The sequence below is a fragment of the Pelobates fuscus genome, chromosome 2, assembly GCF_036172605.1.
Source record: "Pelobates fuscus isolate aPelFus1 chromosome 2, aPelFus1.pri, whole genome shotgun sequence".
Lineage (NCBI taxonomy): Eukaryota > Metazoa > Chordata > Amphibia > Anura > Pelobatidae > Pelobates > Pelobates fuscus.
In genome coordinates this window covers 407,806,201-407,824,816 of record NC_086318.1, presented here as the reverse complement: position 1 = coordinate 407,824,816, position 18,616 = coordinate 407,806,201, and the positions used below count along the sequence as shown (strand labels likewise).

At 42.6% G+C, this 18,616-nt stretch overlaps 1 protein-coding gene across 2 annotated transcripts in view; it reads right to left on the bottom strand.

Annotated features, from left to right (window-relative positions):
* Positions 1-18,616, bottom strand: part of MSH2 (mutS homolog 2) — a 114,597-nt gene that overhangs the window by 9,807 nt on the left and 86,174 nt on the right. For both annotated transcript variants that reach the window (XM_063443926.1, XM_063443927.1), the window contains exons 12-13: positions 11,575-11,820; positions 10,705-10,909 (exon numbers count right to left, since the gene is read on the bottom strand). In XM_063443926.1, coding sequence (XP_063299996.1) covers positions 10,705-10,909; positions 11,575-11,820 — 451 coding nt within the window. The remainder of the gene's footprint in view (positions 1-10,704; positions 10,910-11,574; positions 11,821-18,616) is intronic.

Sequence of the window (18,616 nt, the reverse complement as noted above, 5' to 3'; positions counted from 1 at the left end):
AGGCAAGTATTTTACCTCCCTGGGTTTACCACCCTTTTACAACTATTGTACTAGAACTGGAATGCATTCATTTCATTTAGTCAAATTAATGTGGTTCATACTGTTTGTCTTTGTCTACATACATGGATGGTTTTGGGTTGTTATTCAAGATTAGTGTACACTTCATATCTATATGTGAAGTGTTGGTACAACTTCTATATTAGTATGTTTAATGATAAATATTCCTATATAGAATTAATATAACTTAATGATGGTATGTGGACAACAATTATTGCCACCACCTTTCACTTGTTTTTCTTTTTAGTATGACCTTCATCTGTGCTCTCAAGAGTGGACAAGTTGGATTACTTCACTCTTCAGCTCTATCTGCGACTACCAAAGTTCTTCAAGATTTGCGCTATGGTATCTGATGTTATGTTAGACTGTTAATTCGCATCAAAGAAAGAGCTATGCCTATCAGGGCTTTATATGGATAAGTTACTTGTTTTTGATTGGTTAAAGTTTTAGGATTGACTTGTGCTGCTGGAGGCATAAGTAATGTTATGCCAAATACTCACCTCCTGTCATTATTAAAATTATAAGCACAATACGTTAGCATAATCTACAATGTTTTAACCAATCTCCAAAGTATGTTTATCAAGCCATATTGCATACATATATGGAGATATGGAGAGTTAAGCAAGCTTTCTTGTTTTGACTTGACTCCAGTATATTGGATTTAACCAACTAAACAACTAAAAGAGTTCTGAGGTGTACCAGTAAATGCAATATAATCTTCACCAGTTTCAGAATGCAGGACTGAATCTCCATGCAATCAGCAAATTCACCCTTTACATGTGCAATGATCCACATGTAGAATAAACATGGTCTGGTTCAGTGAGCAACACAGCAAGTGCACGGACAGCATTTCTAAATAAAACAGCTCAAAATGCAAATTTACATGTTTAGAAGCATTTGCTTGACGGTCCCTTTAAGACCGTTCAAAAGAAACGGTCACTGGTTTAGCATATAAAAAAGAGGAATCTGTTCTCCGTACAGATGAAACCAAATAAAATCGCTTGAGAAGGGAGGAAGAAAAGGAAAAAAATGACTGCCAGAAATTCTAAGGTTCTCCAAGGCGTCAACATGTCAAATTGAAACTGAGCTATAAAGAACTTCTGTTATTTAAACTCAACATTTAACACTTGGCATTTCCATTTCTCTTTAGGTGTGAGACATGCAAGTGACATCCCTACCTTTTCTATTTTATGGCATTTTATTTTCTTATATGCACACTAATTAACTGGTATCTTGATAGACCAATGATAGACAAGGTCCAGGACTTCATACAGTATCCCTTTGGGAAAAAAAATACTGTTGCTCTGCCTAACCTGCCAGGCTAAAGAGTACAGTAACTTGCTTAATATACATGCACTATCCAAGTATTATATAGAATATAATCTAAATGTGCTTTTACCGTTTTATCAACAAATGAAAGTGTTATCATTTATAAAAAGTGGAATAGCAGCTTGTGGATGCAAGAAAAAAAATAAAACTGATAAAGGAGGTTTTCCCCCCCAACCACCCTTCCCTTTAATTTTGGCAAAATTAATAATAGAATTAAGGAAGATTTGCTTATGGATCAATTGCAGAAAGAGAAATGAAACTCTGAACTAAATAGACTTAAAGGATCACTCCAAGCACAATACATATTACAGCCTGTTTTACTAGAGGCAGAAGGCTCTGCTGCAAGAAATTATTTTAGGACCCCCCCCCCCCCCCATCTAGCGCAAGGGTGGCCATAAACTGGATACCCATCTGTCGTACAACTACCGCGATGATATGCCAGCTGGAGATCTATTATTGCCCATCCTTGTAGGGTTGTATTTGTGAACAGTGTTTTTGTATGGAGTACGTGAGAGTGCATGTAGGGGTGTATTTGTATGTACCAATGGCAATGGAATGCAGTGCTGTACTTCTATGTAATGTTTGCGTTTGAATGTAGGCATGTGTTTGTATGTCGTGTTGTCTTTTAAAATGCAGGTGTCCTTTCTTGTGTAGTGTTGATATTTGAGTGGAGGGGTGTGTATGTATATCATTTTGGCATTTGACTGCAGGGGGTGTGCTTATATGCAATACTTGCATTTGATTGCAAGGGTGTGTTTGCATGTAATGTGTGTGCTTCATTGCTGGGATATATGCACATATGTGAATATACACAGATATACATACACATTGAAACACTCAGATACACACTGCCGCGCACACAATCACACATGCCCATCGGGGAAGTGGTGCGGACCACCAAGCTGAATGGCCACATGGACTGAGTTCCTGCAGATTCTTGACAAAATGAAATTCTGCGATTCACACACTTAAATACAGCCATGAAACAGCAGTCCTGCGTGCACAGAGGTGTTGGAACCAAAGCTACACCTTTCTTGTGAATTCTGGCCACCTTAAAGGGTGCTTCGACATTGTGGTAGCGGAGGCCTACTTAGGTAGTGAGTGGGGTGGGCTGCTGACTCGCTATGTGGTACTGGCTATGTTCCCCCCACTCCTTTGGTCCGGTGGGGGTGATACCTCGTCTTCATTCTGGGGGACCTCCTGCAACTCAAAGCTGTTGTTCTACTGAGATGAACGGAAAATTGACAGACGCCTTGTGTCAAACTGATCGCAGCAAAGAACGGGCTGAGCTTACCTGCAAGCTAGACCAGATCTTTTTGGAATTTTGGGACAAACTGGACCGATGTCTGCGACTGATGGTCAGGCAGGAGAAAAGTGAACATACATCCCAGGACTCACCGCCCAGGTTCCAGAGGGAAGCGTAGATTCCGACTAAAGAATGGGCCTGTGATAAGTGGCAGCATTTGGTGCAGTCTGAAACGGCGGCTGCAGTAAGCCGCATGCCGGAAGACAGTGGCCCATGCCGTCCTGCTCGGGCAGTGTCCCAGAAGAATGGCCCACAACAGGAGAGATCACCATCACTTAGCTGGCATTACCACATTGCCTGGAAACACAACCTGCTGACACTGCGGTCATGGTGCATACAGGCAGCCAGACCAAATCAGGATTGCCCTGTGCCTCTGTATGGGGTCGGTTGAATCAAGACTCTTGCTGCTGCTGTTTTCAATGCCTTCACCATGTTTATTTTCAGAATGTTTATAATCTTTCTGTTCTTGTTTTACTCTAGCCTAATGTTTATTGCTGCTGAGGGGCATTTCTTACCACTTGCATATACGCTGGGGCCCCGAGGGCGAAATAATTTATAGCCACAGTAAGGCCATCCAGCTTTTCACTACAGTATTCATGTATGTATCATTTCATATGCTCAGCTGGTATAAGTTTTCAGCTTTCAGTCTAAACTATCCTACAAGCTTCAATCATTCTCAGTGTCCTCTTGTATTCATCTCTTGCACCAGAGACATTTTCATAGTCATTTAATACAAAAAATTAAAAACTAAGAAGGGGCATCATTAAGCAGAACATTTGTTTTCTAAATGAAATGCGAATTGTGTGGCCCTAAGTGCATGGGACCATGACATATACTAAAGGTAGGGATGAGGCTTTAATTTTTTTTAACATATACTGTATAAAATATTTTTTTTTTTTTTTTTTTTTTTTTTTTAAAGTCAAATCTATTTTCTTCCAAAACCCAAAGAAAGGATTTTTTTTAAGGTGATCGTTGTCCTTTATGTTTTTTTCAACCAATGTCACCATGTATAAGTTACCATTTCGGTCATTCACGTGTCATGGTATATGCTGTTGACAGAGTCCATAACACTGCTTGGTGTGGGCAGATTTCCTTTTGGGATGGGTAAATATTTTAGAAACACATTCACTACACCAACAAATCCCAGTTAATATTTCCACTGGCATACAAGTGGTTTTCTGAACATTTTGAAAGAAATGTTTGCAGAAGGCACATTACCAGGAAACGTTTTAATCAATATGCACATGGTGTTACAAAGGATGATGAGCTATGAAACCGAGAGGGGAAAAAAATGAATAAACTGTAGTAAAGTCAGGACACTGCTGATAAATGTGGGCAATCGCCGATTTGCTATGGATCCAAAGGCCTACAATAAATATGTGGTTCATTCTCCTAAAAAATCATATACATCTATACATATGACAAACGGTGAGAAAGGCCTCTAGAAGTTGATTTCATTGAGAGGTAAATATTCTAGTTTTAAGACATTACATGCATGCTTTAAATATTTCCAGTCCAATATTCAAGGAGAAACTTGGTAAATGGAAGCATACGATGAGTCTAATCTTAATGTATACACAAAGCATATGTAACTCACTAGTGATGAAGAGGGGAACTTTGAGAGTATGCCGCACAACTGTTTGGGACCGAAGGAGGAATGAAGTATATATATATATATATATATATATATATATATATATATATATATATATATATATATATATATATATATATATATATATATATATATATATATATATATATCCATCCAACTTGGAAACCTACAGGTCTTTTAAGTAGAAAAAAGAAAAAAGGAAAAAAAAGGCTGATGTGCCTATAAAGGAATACTTTAACTAAATACACATCAAAATCAGAGCATTCCATACACAAAAACCTTTATTTGTAATGCTGGAGTATTTAAAACTCAATTTAGATTATTGGGATACTAACAGTGCCTATAAAAATGAGGTTACTCTAATCCAGTGGAGAGACGGTCACCTTATCACAGCTCTGCGCCAACTCCGCAAGTTCTCATGATCACCCGGCCAATCCAAAGCTTCTCAAAGAGAAGTTCGGGGACACATGGCACGTGCATTGCAATCAATGATTTTCCATGAGAATTCCTCAAATCTACTTTGTGTTTTAGAGGCTTGTGGTCTACATAAGATTAATATTTGCTATAGAGGAGGAATACAGACTCTGTAGCATAGCACAGATGCACAATCACACATTTTATAAAAAGGTTGTGATGTGGTTAAGGAATGTACGTGGAGGATTCACAGAGGAATATAACTTCATCTACCAAAATTTTCCATCAGAATAATAACTCTTCTTAATTCGTAAACATTTTTAGTAAATCTGTATAATAAAGAATTAGAAGGCCTCTAACAGCAGCAAGCCCAATACCTCTCTGGGAATATGTTATGTCCAGTTTCAGGTATGCAGTTTAATCTATTTACTATAGAGTTTAAGGTGTTGCTGAATTACAACTAATGGAACAGAAGCCATCTGCATTAAGCAGCTTCATGCATCATCCTGATTCCTCAATTTAAGCAGTTCTGCATCCAATTCCTCTAAATTAAGCAGTTTTACTCTTTACTCTGTATCTCATTGCTCTCAATTAACCACCTTTCAAGAGTTAGCAGTTTTACTCCATATTATACGGCTATGTATTAAGCAGTTCTGCTGTGCTTACAATCCTTTTGAATTAATCAGTTCTGCTCCACAACCAATCTCTTCAAATGAAGTCCTTATATTGTCACATCAACCTGGATTTAGCAGTTTTGCTCTGCAATACATTTATATGAATTAAATGGATCGTATAGTGTCAGGAAAACAAACTCTTTCCTGGCACTATAGGCTCTTTGAGCGCTCCCCTCCTTCAGCCACTTACCTAAATCCAGCGCCAGGCTCCCTCGGTGCTGGTGACCTCTACTCCCCCGCCGACGTCAGCGCCGAGTGGAGCCGAATGCGCATGCGTGGCCAGAGGCGCGAGCACATTCAAATCCGCCCATAGGAAAGCATTACTCAATGCTCTCCTATCGGGATCTTTTTTGACGTTGGAGGTCTGTGAGTGCGATTTATTCAGTGTAAATCGCGGAAGCGTCTCTAGTGGCTGTCAGCTCTGAAATTGCTATGTTTTCAGCTGCAGGGTTAAAACTAGGGGGCCCTGGCACCCAGACCACTTCATTGAACTGAAGTGGTCTGGGTGCCTATAGTGGTCCTTTAAGCAGTTCTGTTGTGCATCCAATCTCTCTGAATTAAGCAGTTATTCTCCCCACCACATCTCACTGAATTAAGCAGCCCCTGCTCTCTATTGCCATCGCTCTGAATTAAGCAGCCCCTGCTCTCTGTTCCCATCTCTCTGAATTAAAAGGACACTCTAGGAACCCAGACTACTTTATCTCATTGCAGTGCACTTGTCCCGTTAATCCTGCAGTGTAAAACTTTGCAGTATCAGAGAAACTGCAATGCTTTTTTTGCAGTGTTAAGAATGCCTCTAGTGGCGGTCTCTCAGCCTCTACAGGCGCTTCCTGCATTTACATGAAGTTTAAGTTGATGAACCGGCTTTGCATGAGGATGTCCAGCATCTTCAAACTCCCCTATAGGAACGTATTGATGCAATGTTTTCTTATGGGAAGACTATATCAGGCTCACTGAAGACAAGTTCAAGTTACCGGATTCCAGTGCTGGGCAAAAAGGTACATATTTGTAGATAATGGGCTGCACTCACGTTCTTTTCAAGTTTCTTTATTGATGTCCATCTGATAACATCCCACTATGCTTAGTGGCAATGCATTCAAGCAGGGTCGGATAAATACATAGATCTGTATTCCTAAAGCTATAGTGGTCTTTTAAGCAGCCCTGCTCCCCATCCTATCCCTCTAAATTCAGCAGTCCCTGCTCTCTATCCCATCTCTCCGAATTCAGCAGTCCCTGCTCTCTATCCCATCTCTCCGAATTCAGCAGTCCCTGCTCTCTATCCCATCTCTCCGAATTCAGCAGTCCCTGCTCTCTATCCCATCTCTCCGAATTCAGCAGTCCCTGCTCTCTATCCCATCTCTCCGAATTCAGCAGTCCCTGCTCTCTATCCCATCTCTCCGAATTCAGCAGTCCCTGCTCTCTATCCCATCTCTCCGAATTCAGCAGTCCCTGCTCTCTATCCCATCTCTCCGAATTCAGCAGTCCCTGCTCTCTATCCCATCTCTCCGAATTCAGCAGTCCCTGCTCTCTATCCCATCTCTCCGAATTCAGCAGTCCCTGCTCTCCATCCCATCTCTCCGAATTCAGCAGTCCCTGCTCTCCATCCCATCTCTCCGAATTCAGCAGTCCCTGCTCTCCATCCCATCTCTCCGAATTCAGCAGTCCCTGCTCTCCATCCCATCTCTCCGAATTCAGCAGTCCCTGCTCTCCATCCCATCTCTCCGAATTCAGCAGTCCCTGCTCTCCATCCCATCTCTCCGAATTCAGCAGTCCCTGCTCTCCATCCCATCTCTCCGAATTCAGCAGTCCCTGCTCTCCATCCCATCTCTCCGAATTCAGCAGTCCCTGCTCTCCATCCCATCTCTCCGAATTCAGCAGTCCCTGCTCTCCATCCCATCTCTCCGAATTCAGCAGTCCCTGCACTCCATCCCATCTCTCCGAATTCAGCAGTCCCTGCTCTCCATCCCATCTCTCCGAATTCAGCAGTCCCTGCTCTCCATCCCATCTCTCCGAATTCAGCAGTCCCTGCTCTCCATCCCATCTCTCCGAATTCAGCAGTCCCTGCTCTCCATCCCATCTCTCCGAATTCAGCAGTCCCTGCTCTCCATCCCATCTCTCCGAATTCAGCAGTCCCTGCTCTCCATCCCATCTCTCCGAATTCAGCAGTCCCTGCTCTCCATCCCATCTCTCCGAATTCAGCAGTCCCTGCTCTCCATCCCATCTCTCCGAATTCAGCAGTCCCTGCTCTCCATCCCATCTCTCCGAATTCAGCAGTCCCTGCTCTCCATCCCATCTCTCCGAATTCAGCAGTCCCTGCTCTCCATCCCATCTCTCCGAATTCAGCAGTCCCTGCTCTCCATCCCATCTCTCCGAATTCAGCAGTCCCTGCTCTCCATCCCATCTCTCCGAATTCAGCAGTCCCTGCTCTCCATCCCATCTCTCCGAATTCAGCAGTCCCTGCTCTCCATCCCATCTCTCCGAATTCAGCAGTCCCTGCTCTCCATCCCATCTCTCCGAATTCAGCAGTCCCTGCTCTCCATCCCATCTCTCCGAATTCAGCAGTCCCTGCTCTCCATCCCATCTCTCCGAATTCAGCAGTCCCTGCTCTCCATCCCATCTCTCCGAATTCAGCAGTCCCTGCTCTCCATCCCATCTCTCCGAATTCAGCAGTCCCTGCTCTCCATCCCATCTCTCCGAATTCAGCAGTCCCTGCTCTCCATCCCATCTCTCCGAATTCAGCAGTCCCTGCTCTCCATCCCATCTCTCCGAATTCAGCAGTCCCTGCTCTCCATCCCATCTCTCCGAATTCAGCAGTCCCTGCTCTCCATCCCATCTCTCCGAATTCAGCAGTCCCTGCTCTCCATCCCATCTCTCCGAATTCAGCAGTCCCTGCTCTCCATCCCATCTCTCCGAATTCAGCAGTCCCTGCTCTCCATCCCATCTCTCCGAATTCAGCAGTCCCTGCTCTCCATCCCATCTCTCCGAATTCAGCAGTCCCTGCTCTCCATCCCATCTCTCCGAATTCAGCAGTCCCTGCTCTCCATCCCATCTCTCCGAATTCAGCAGTCCCTGCTCTCCATCCCATCTCTCCGAATTCAGCAGTCCCTGCTCTCCATCCCATCTCTCCGAATTCAGCAGTCCCTGCTCTCCATCCCATCTCTCCGAATTCAGCAGTCCCTGCTCTCCATCCCATCTCTCCGAATTCAGCAGTCCCTGCTCTCCATCCCATCTCTCCGAATTCAGCAGTCCCTGCTCTCCATCCCATCTCTCCGAATTCAGCAGTCCCTGCTCTCCATCCCATCTCTCCGAATGCAGCAGTCCCTGCTCTCCATCCCATCTCTCCGAATGCAGCAGTCCCTGCTCTCCATCCCATCTCTCCGAATGCAGCAGTCCCTGCTCTCCATCCCATCTCTCCGAATGCAGCAGTCCCTGCTCTCCATCCCATCTCTCCGAATGCAGCAGTCCCTGCTCTCCATCCCATCTCTCCGAATGCAGCAGTCCCTGCTCTCCATCCCATCTCTCCGAATTCAGCAGTGCCTGCTCTCCATCCCATCTCTCTGAATTCAGCAGTGCCTGCTCTCCATCCCATCTCTCTGAATTCAGCAGTCCCTGCTCTCCATCCCATCTCTCCGAATTCAGCAGTCCCTGCTCTCCATCCCATCTCTCTGAATTCAGCAGTGCCTGCTCTCCATCCCATCTCTCTGAATTCAGCAGTCCCTGCTCTCCATCCCATCTCTCCGAATTCAGCAGTCCCTGCTCTCCATCCCATCTCTCCGAATTCAGCAGTCCCTGCTCTCCATCCCATCTCTCCGAATTCAGCAGTCCCTGCTCTCCATCCCATCTCTCCGAATTCAGCAGTCCCTGCTCTCCATCCCATCTCTCCGAATTCAGCAGTCCCTGCTCTCCATCCCATCTCTCCGAATTCAGCAGTCCCTGCTCTCCATCCCATCTCTCCGAATTCAGCAGTCCCTGCTCTCCATCCCATCTCTCTGAATTCAGCAGTCCCTGCTCTCCATCCCATCTCTCTGAATTCAGCAGTCCCTGCTCTCCATCCCATCTCTCTGAATTCAGCAGTCCCTGTGTTATGGGCAAATGCAAATATTACAAGTTTTAGAATGAAATGTTGTATTTCTTAAACTGTGTACTTTGTCTTTAAGAGATATTGCAAACTGACAAGGTGTTAGAAATGCAACATATTGTTTTTCATAGATGTGTCTTTAAGCAATAACCTCAGTGCATATTATGTTTACGCCATTTTGTCCCAGACAAATTACAATAACAATAATGCATAAACAAGCGTCAAGGCTATCCTATGACTCTTTCAGTACACAATATACTGTGTTAACCCTAAGTAGATAAGGATGTTCAGACTTTAAGATGCCATCTTGAACTAAGTCAGGAAACTTTCCATGACAGTTATGGCCTTGTATGTTTGCCAAGTTAAGGGAGGTCCTAAAATGAATAAAGTAAAATAAGTGTTACTTTTTCATATATGAACTACGGTAACCCTAGAATGGCGACACCTAAGGTATGAATAGGTGTACTTTTAAATGTTAAGAAACAGAGGAGAGACTTGGAGACAGACGCTGCTCCATCTTAAAATGACAGAGAGGCTGACATGATGACATGTTCAGAAGGGTATGTTAACCTATTAATGATATTTGCAAGCATTTAGTTTAATCTTATAAACTCTGCTATAAATTATTGCAATGGATTTTACATGTCTATATTTATATTTTTATATAATAAATATCTAAAAGGCAAAACTTTATTGCTTCCAAGACAATCCTTATTTTATATTGTATTCTTAATTATTTATATATGTTAAATAGAGGATCTCTTACACTAACTATATCAAATTATGGCTAGCCCTACTAAGTGGTAAATAAGGGTTACCACACCTGCTCTCTATCCTAGCTCCCTAAATGAAGCAGTCCCTGTATTTAATCTCTCTGAATGAGCTGTTCTCTCTACTACAATACTCTGAATTAAGCAATACTGCTCACCACCACATTTTGTTTTCAAGTAATCCATTGTATGGAGTGTGGTCTCTCTTGGAATGAAAATAAACTGGGTACCGGTAGTTATACCAAAATGTATTACATTGAAAATGAAAGCTGTATGGATTTGGCTTCCTATAACAGTACTTTTAAATGCCAAATCCAGCAATGACGCTCTCTAAAGTTAACCCGGAAATATTCTTATGTGACAAAAAAAAACACAATGTTAAGTTTTCCATGAACCATTTATATGTTTAACACAGTTTTTACTATATAGCACAATAACTAGAGGAAATAATAACAAAATACCTGAGAATGGAAGCAGTTTCTAACATCTCAGCCATAAAAGTTGACACTCCCTTCAGTTGACTATCTCCAGCCCCAACGCGAGCGAGAATGCAGTCCACTATGCTAACCTCGGCAGAGTCACATGGTACAAAGCAGCCGATCTGTGCCATAAGCACAATCACACCGGTCTGCCGGATGTAGGTGGATTTACCGCCCATATTTGGACCTGGAAGTAGATAGAGAAAGCACATATATTCCTTTCATTGAATAATTGACTTAATACGATGTTAGATAACTGAATAAATATTCTATGCGGTGTGTGAGCAGTGGGGAAAGTAGCAAACCTAACTGGCAATTTTGCTTTCCCTTGCCTAATCTGTAAGAAAATCAATCAGTCTTATGTGTTTAGAATGGAAGAATCTGTGCGTTCAGAGGTCAATTATTAAGTATAAGCAATGATCTACTGCACGCAGTACTGGTTTCAATGTGCTCTAAAGGTCTACAAAGAAGGAAGATGTGATAGTTGAAAAATCATTGACTATAACTCTTGGCATTCTATGTCATATTAGTTTATTTGCATGTCAAATAATTTATAGCATTGCAGCAAAAAGGCAGATCTTTACCATAACAAATGCATCAAAACCAGATATATTCACATTAAAGGTATACATGCTAAATACATACATATATCAACATCAACTGTGCTTTTGGTTTAGTTCTCAAAAAACAAAATAAAGACTAAATGTCTTGACTACATTATATTGTGTACCAAATTAAAATTTCAACGTTAGAAAGTCAGGTTATTACAAATTTGTATATTTAGAACAATTTTTTTTTTTTAGAAATGGAAGGTAGTAAGTTAATTTATTAAAACAGATGCTTAAGAGGTACCTGTGATAATATGAAACATCTGCTTCTCCTTTTCAAATGTAATATCATTGGGGATGAAAGCAACTTCATCTTGCACTTCGATGCATGGGTGTCTGGCAGACTTGAGTACGATTCTTCCCTGTCCTTTCTCCAAGATGATGGGGCGAACATATGGTACTGGTGCGCAATTAGAAATGTATGCAAAGCTGACAACCGCATCAAGATGAGCAATGACATCATTCAATGTCTGAATTGGATCAACATATCCTGTAAAAACATTGAGAAACGGTTCATTGGCAGAGCAGGGTTATGTACATAAATGCACACAGTACTATAGGGATACAAAAAATACGGATGTTTTCTTCTCAAAAACACGCAAGCTTATTTGCATCCAAAATATTATCCTCATTCTTACCCCTCTGTTTTATCAATATTTTCTAACCAACAAACAATTTAAAAACAGCCCAAGATTGCTAAATATGTTCATTAGTTTGGATTGGAACATCTTTTGTGTAAAAGGGTCGTTAATGTTAGATTTTAAGCTGTCTGTTCCTTTTGTATTGGCATGTCTGCATTCGCTCAACTGAACAGAGTTATAGTATATGTTGGTCTTTATAAATATTAAACTGCGGCTTGTAACCTACCACTGTACAGGTATGTGCTGAAGGCAGACTGTGGGAAAGGACTATAGTAATTCCTAGGGGGTACGCTAGTGAGTGGACTATTTCCCCAAGAGAAAGAGGCACACAGCGTTGAAAACTAAAGCTTTGCTGAACCCAAAGCAGTTTTAAAATGGATAAATTCTAGATCTCTAGCATGGTCAGGTTCAGCGATGAAACCAAAAAAGATCAGCATACAGGCAGAGTCTAAAGGAATAGGCAACCAGCCAGAGTTAAAACAGCAAAAAGTACAGACATGGATAACTCAATATACAATGCAGAGGGCTATTAGCCAAAACTGGTAAATACAAGTTAAAATCCAGAGCAAGGGCACTGAATACAAGGACATAATCCAGTAGCCTGAGGTCCGTTTTTTAAGTACAAGCTGGCAAGAAGATGGAACCCAAGTAAAATGGAGAAGTGCAATCCTTAAAATCAGAATATATGGCAATAGAGTAGTTAAACCAAACGGACAGTTAACTCAACAATGAAGCACTGAGCAGAACAGATTTAAACCAACCCAAAGAGCCCGCTAGTTACAGTCAGGGTAAGAACACAGAAATGGGAGTAACCGAGGCTGCAAGAGAAAAAAAAAATGGGAAAAATTAGTGGAAGAGAGGAATGGTGAGAAATCCAAGGAGTGGAGAACAAGGGGAAAATGATGGGGAAAACTTTATTTGCGTTCAACTTAGGACACAACAGCAGCATCCCAGCAGTGCTGAAACATTATTCTGTAAGTATTCACTTTAAAAATACTTCCTGATTGCACATGGATCCTAATAAAAGCTACTCAGACTAAAAAATAAAGTTTAAGCAACAATTGTAATTTATGTCCTTAGAGAATGACACGTCTGCAGCTGATCTGCTTTAATTTTGTACGGTTTTCTCCGAATGTTATCTTTCCAACAAACATTAAGCTAAAAGAACTGCATTTTTATGATAAACGTTGACAATTTTATGATGATACTTTGCTAGTTGGGGAGGGGGGAAAGCAGTAATGCAATATTTTGGTAATGATGCAGGAAGCACCCCTTTTAATTGGATTACTGCTGGCTTCTCAGTGAATTTCAAATTTTAATGTCTATGCATTTACAGACCGGCAGGGCCTGACAGGCCGCCTGAGCACAGTGGAAGAAAACTCCCGCTGAAGCAAACAGGACACAACACAGCTGCAACAGGCGGTACACGAACTGCAACAGCAAAATCGCAGAATGGAACAGCGCTTTGCAGAAATAGAAGACCACCGACAAAGCCTGTACCTCAAGATCAGAGAAATCGGAGAGGAGATACATGAGTCGGAGGTACTGCACTATGCCAGGTGAATGATGTCGGCCTTCCTGCCCCCTGAACAGGCCAAACAAGCAGCCCTGGGGGGGATGTTCCGCCTCCCCAGACCCGCCAACGCACCGACCACGGCGCCCAGAGACCTCCTGGTACGCTTCCAGAACCCTTGAGATAGGGCAGCGGTGCTCCACGCGATGAGAAAGCAAACTCCACTCATGTTTGAGAGCATGGAGCTCTCGATCTATGTGGATCTCTCAGGGCCCATGCTAGCCTGGCGCCGCACCATGAAACCCTTTACAGCCCTCCTGCGGCTGCACAACATCACCTACCAATGGAGGCGTCCTCAGCCACTCATCACACACGGGAACGCCGCATACAAAGATCCACGACATGCAAGGTGCCTCGGACCTCCTACCATCCATGGGACTGCGACAGGACGACATGTCCCAAGCGGTAGCAAACAAATCATAAGGACGGCCCACGACAAGGGAACCCCTGTCCACACCACGATGGGCCAGAGAAGAAGCCCTCACAGCAGGCACTACGGAGGAGACGAAACTCACCTCACACCAGCCCTCTAACCGCACGAAACAGCTAAAAGGAACGAGCTGAACATCTGTTCTCAGAGACAGTATGACTGACAATATACAACCCACGAAAAATTAGCCCAGGCGAACACCTGTCTATCACACTTATGTAGCCCTGCTCACTCTCCCCTCCCCTCCCCGGGTTATGGGGAAACCTCACTAAATCAAGAGTGCAACATCAGAATGCCTATACCGCACAGTCCACGCTTTCCACCTGCCCACGACCAGACAGCCCACTCATTTCTGAAGATGAATCTTACCCTAATGCCTTCAGCACCAGCGACCCGACTAGCGATATGGCCACACACCGAGGCATACAGGGCTCACTAAACGCTAGCACCCACTACCCATAATAAATTCCCTCAGCTCATGGCCCTAGACCCAAATATGATGGACACCCTGCCGGTTGCTACCTGCCATGCATGTTTGTAGTTATGCAAATGTCTGTCACATGTAATGATATAATATCGACTCAACCAGAGTCAAAAATAAAGAATAAAAAAAAAAAAAAAATGGAGCATGGCCTTTCCCCCGGTCAGGGTCTCATTAGATGGCATGGGTTTCAGGCCCAGGCTCTGCAGGAACACTTCCGGGTCCTCGGAGGATGACCGTGTGAGTGTCTCCTCACCGTGGTGGACCGTGAGTGAGCCTTCTAATCCCCATCTGTATTTGACCGACTGGTCCTTCAGCCTTCTGGCGATTGGGGCTAGCTGCCTCCTCTCCGTCAGTACCGAAAATGGTAGATCTCCATATATAGAAACTGAGCAGCTGTCATAGGTGGCGGCCCCAAGATCCTGGAGCGATTCAAAATTGCAGTTTTCACCTCCACGTCTCTTTTGACAGTGATAGTATTTCTTGGCGCTTCGGCCGGCGCTGTGGCAGACTTACGTACCTGGAACATCAACTTTATCTGTAGGGGGTCATTGCACCCCTTAATGCCCATGGAGGTGGTCAGTCCCTAGACAAAGGGCAGCAGCGCCTCTCCTCCCACACTCTCTGGGATACTTTGGAGGCGGATGTTCCGATGTCTATGGCAGGCCTCCAGTGTGGCTACTGCGCGACTCAGTTGGTGGACTTGCTGGGTGAGCCCCTTGATTTGGCTCTTTCACTTCCTGGAGCTGGCAGTCTCCCTCACTTCCACTGCCGTAATTTTTTGGTGAATCACTACAATTTCGGCCTAAGCCTCTGGAAGATCAGCCTTCTAGACCTCTCTCAGGTCGACTAGGAGTCTTTTGACGTCTCCTTTAGTAGACAGAGTGGAGTCTTCATCTGAGTCCGAGGACTGGTACTCTCCACTGGCTTGAGGAGAGGTGAGTACTTCCTCCTCCTCTTGGGAATCCTGCAAGGCTTCCTGGTCGCTCTGGGCATCAGGCACTATCTTGGGCAGTGCTGGTGGCGTGGGCCTCTCTAAGGAGAGTCTGATGTCTGGTAGGCGGTTTTGCTTCCTATTTTTGCGCCCCATTGTGTCATCTGCTGGGGTTGTGAGTGTTGTAGTCTCAGGCTAGATATTTTTATTGCTGGAGTCGTTTTATTGTGGGGTCATTATTATTATTATTATCGCCATTTATATAGCGCCAACAGATTCCGTAGCGCTTTACAATATTATGAGAGGGGGGATTTAATTATAAATAGGACAATTACAAAAGATCGGAGTCAGATTGGATGCCCCGTGTACAGACATCTGGTGAGGTGCTCAGCTGGACACGCCCCCCAGCTATCCCTAATTTTAACTATTTAATTACCTCACAAGCTACACACTGTGTTTGGATTTATCAACTAATCTCTGACCAAATACCCCCAGCAATCCTTTCGTGCTACCTTCCCATTATGAATTCATTTTAGATGGTAACCTCATGAGTTAACTTGATAGTCAAAGCTTTTCTATGAGTTTCTGCATCATGTGGCTGAGCTCAATGCAGCAGTGCCTCTAGTGGCTATCAGCAGTACAACCACTAAAGGTGTATTTTAACCCTCAACTAAAAAATTTCAAATCCAGAAAAAAAAAATAATAATAAGTTTTACATTGCTGGGTTAAAAGCTTTGGGTGACTAGAGTGGCCCTTTAAGTACAATATTACATTGCCACAAAAGTCCATATCCTAAAAATAAATAAATATATATCCCCCCATCCCCCCATGTTTCCTATATATATTTGGGAGTCTAGCCAACTCCTTGGTTTTGCACCCCTCCCTGTTACAGGTGCCTCATCTCAGGTCCCTATTTAGCCTTGTACTGCAGAGAGCCTCAGATGGAATTTTTTCCCAAGTAAGTGGTTAATCTCATAAGAGCAGACATTAGACTGTGAGAGTAGGACCTGCCAAAGATGGGGTACATTGACGTTGTGGCAGGCTTATGCAATGTATGATCATATAATGTAACTAAATCCCCATTTTTTTTGCCTAGATTAGGTGTTTTTAAAAAAAACTTTTACAAACTAATAAAATCTGTCAACATTGAAGTTGCTGTTTAGTAGATAGGAGAGTGCGCTGGATCTTGTGTATTGTATAATATGGCCCCCAGCAGCACCCCATTTTAGCATGTTTAGGTGAGTGCAACCATCCCCCCATGTTATATATATATATATATATATATATATATATATATATATATATATATATATATATATATATATATATATATATATCTATCCAAAAAAGAGAGGAGAGCACTCCAGAGGACTTGTTTAAAGCAATTTATTCCGTGAAGAAAATCGTGAAGAAAATCGACGTTTCGACCCGCAGGTCTTTATCAAGATCTTGATAAAGACCTGCGGGTCGAAACGTCGATTTTCTTCACGATTTTCTTCACGGAATAAATTGCTTTAAACAAGTCCTCTGGAGTGCTCTCCTCTCTTTTTTGGATATACATTTACGCTGTGCAGCACCGAGGCTTTTTTCTGCTGTTCTATTTAAAGGTAGAGTGCCAGACTCTGAACATTTTGTTTATATATATATATATATATATATATATATATATATATATATATATATATATATATATATATATATATATATATATATATATTGTAATAGGCAAAATAAAGGATTTAAAAAAACAAACACTTTTTGGAGACAAGTGACATGCTTTTAAAAGACCAATTACAAGCAAGCGCATGTAGCTTGATGGATTAGCAGAAAACAACCATTGAATTTTTATTATTCTATAGAATAGTATCAACTGCTACATTCCTACGGCATAAGAGCCACGGGACAGAACCAACGTCTTACTACACAGCTGGAAATATATCATTAGTAAGACAGATCCCTGCAACTCAATCACTCAGCACATTTCCAACTGAGAGAGCAAACCATTTCCTGGCAATTTCGATCAGGGAATATGAACTAGACCATAACAAACCTCATAGCAATTTAGACTCATTTAATGCATGCTGGGCCACTCCTTTATTATTGAAACGGAAAGAATGACTGACACCACATTATTTAGCTTAATACTAATTTAATTAGGCGACTCTTTACATATCACACAAACCTGAGAGAGAAAGGGTGTGTGGTAAAGGCCGTGCGGATTGTTAATTCAGTAACGGAGATTTAAGAATAATAGTATTGTGGTATGCACGAATACTTTTTATTGGAGAATCGTTCGAGAACTCACGTTCTCTGTTCAGTAGCAATACTGACCAATATGACGGGATTTAAAGCTGGTAAGTCAAGAAACCGTGAAGTGATAAAATGGTGTAACTACAGAGAAACAGTGAGGTAAATAGCAAAAGATGGGTCCAAAAGAGAGAGCTGCAAGAAGTTGGGAATGAATTATAAATGTGTGTGTGCAAATGTAAAAATAATCTACTTATCCAAGGGACTAAAGTGGTTGCCCAATCTATGTGTCCGTCACAATACACTTGTTTGAATACAAAATGTTAAATTATAAAGTTTGGGGTTGCTGCTTCGACCTGGGCATTGGCAGGGTTATTCGCTAAACTCTGGAATTTTCCAGATTAAACTGAAAGAAGAAACAGACCAAAATAGCAGTTCTGGAAGAATACGCCAACTCTGCTAGTCACAACAGGCAATTTTTTAATTTTCAGCATGTGTTTTGGCTGGGTGTAATATATATGGTGTTTGCTGGCTCTATGTAGTTTATGTGTGCTGCCTGTGTGTAGTGAGTGCAGGCTGTATTCTATGTATGTGTGGTGTTTACTGGCTGTATGTTGTGTGTGTGTGCTGCATCTCTTACTCTCACCCAAGTCAAATATTTTCTAAACTTTATCGGGCTCCAATACATGGAGCACATGCCTCAGATCACGACCTTGGTAATTGCTCCTCATGCTTCCAGCACTGTGTCAGAGTGTATGCTGGGCATCTTGTAGTGTGCTCGGACTCAGAAGAGCGCGTGGGAACTGCTGATTAATCGTCTAATGAGGTCTGCAAGTGCGGAATGTATAGCACTTACACGCCTTGCCCCAGTCACAGTGCTCCCAATAGCACTCCCAACTGAACAGCCTGCCAGGCACCAGGAACTGCATGTCTCAGACGTCAAGCAATACAAATTTCACATCCCGGTTTCAAATATTTAT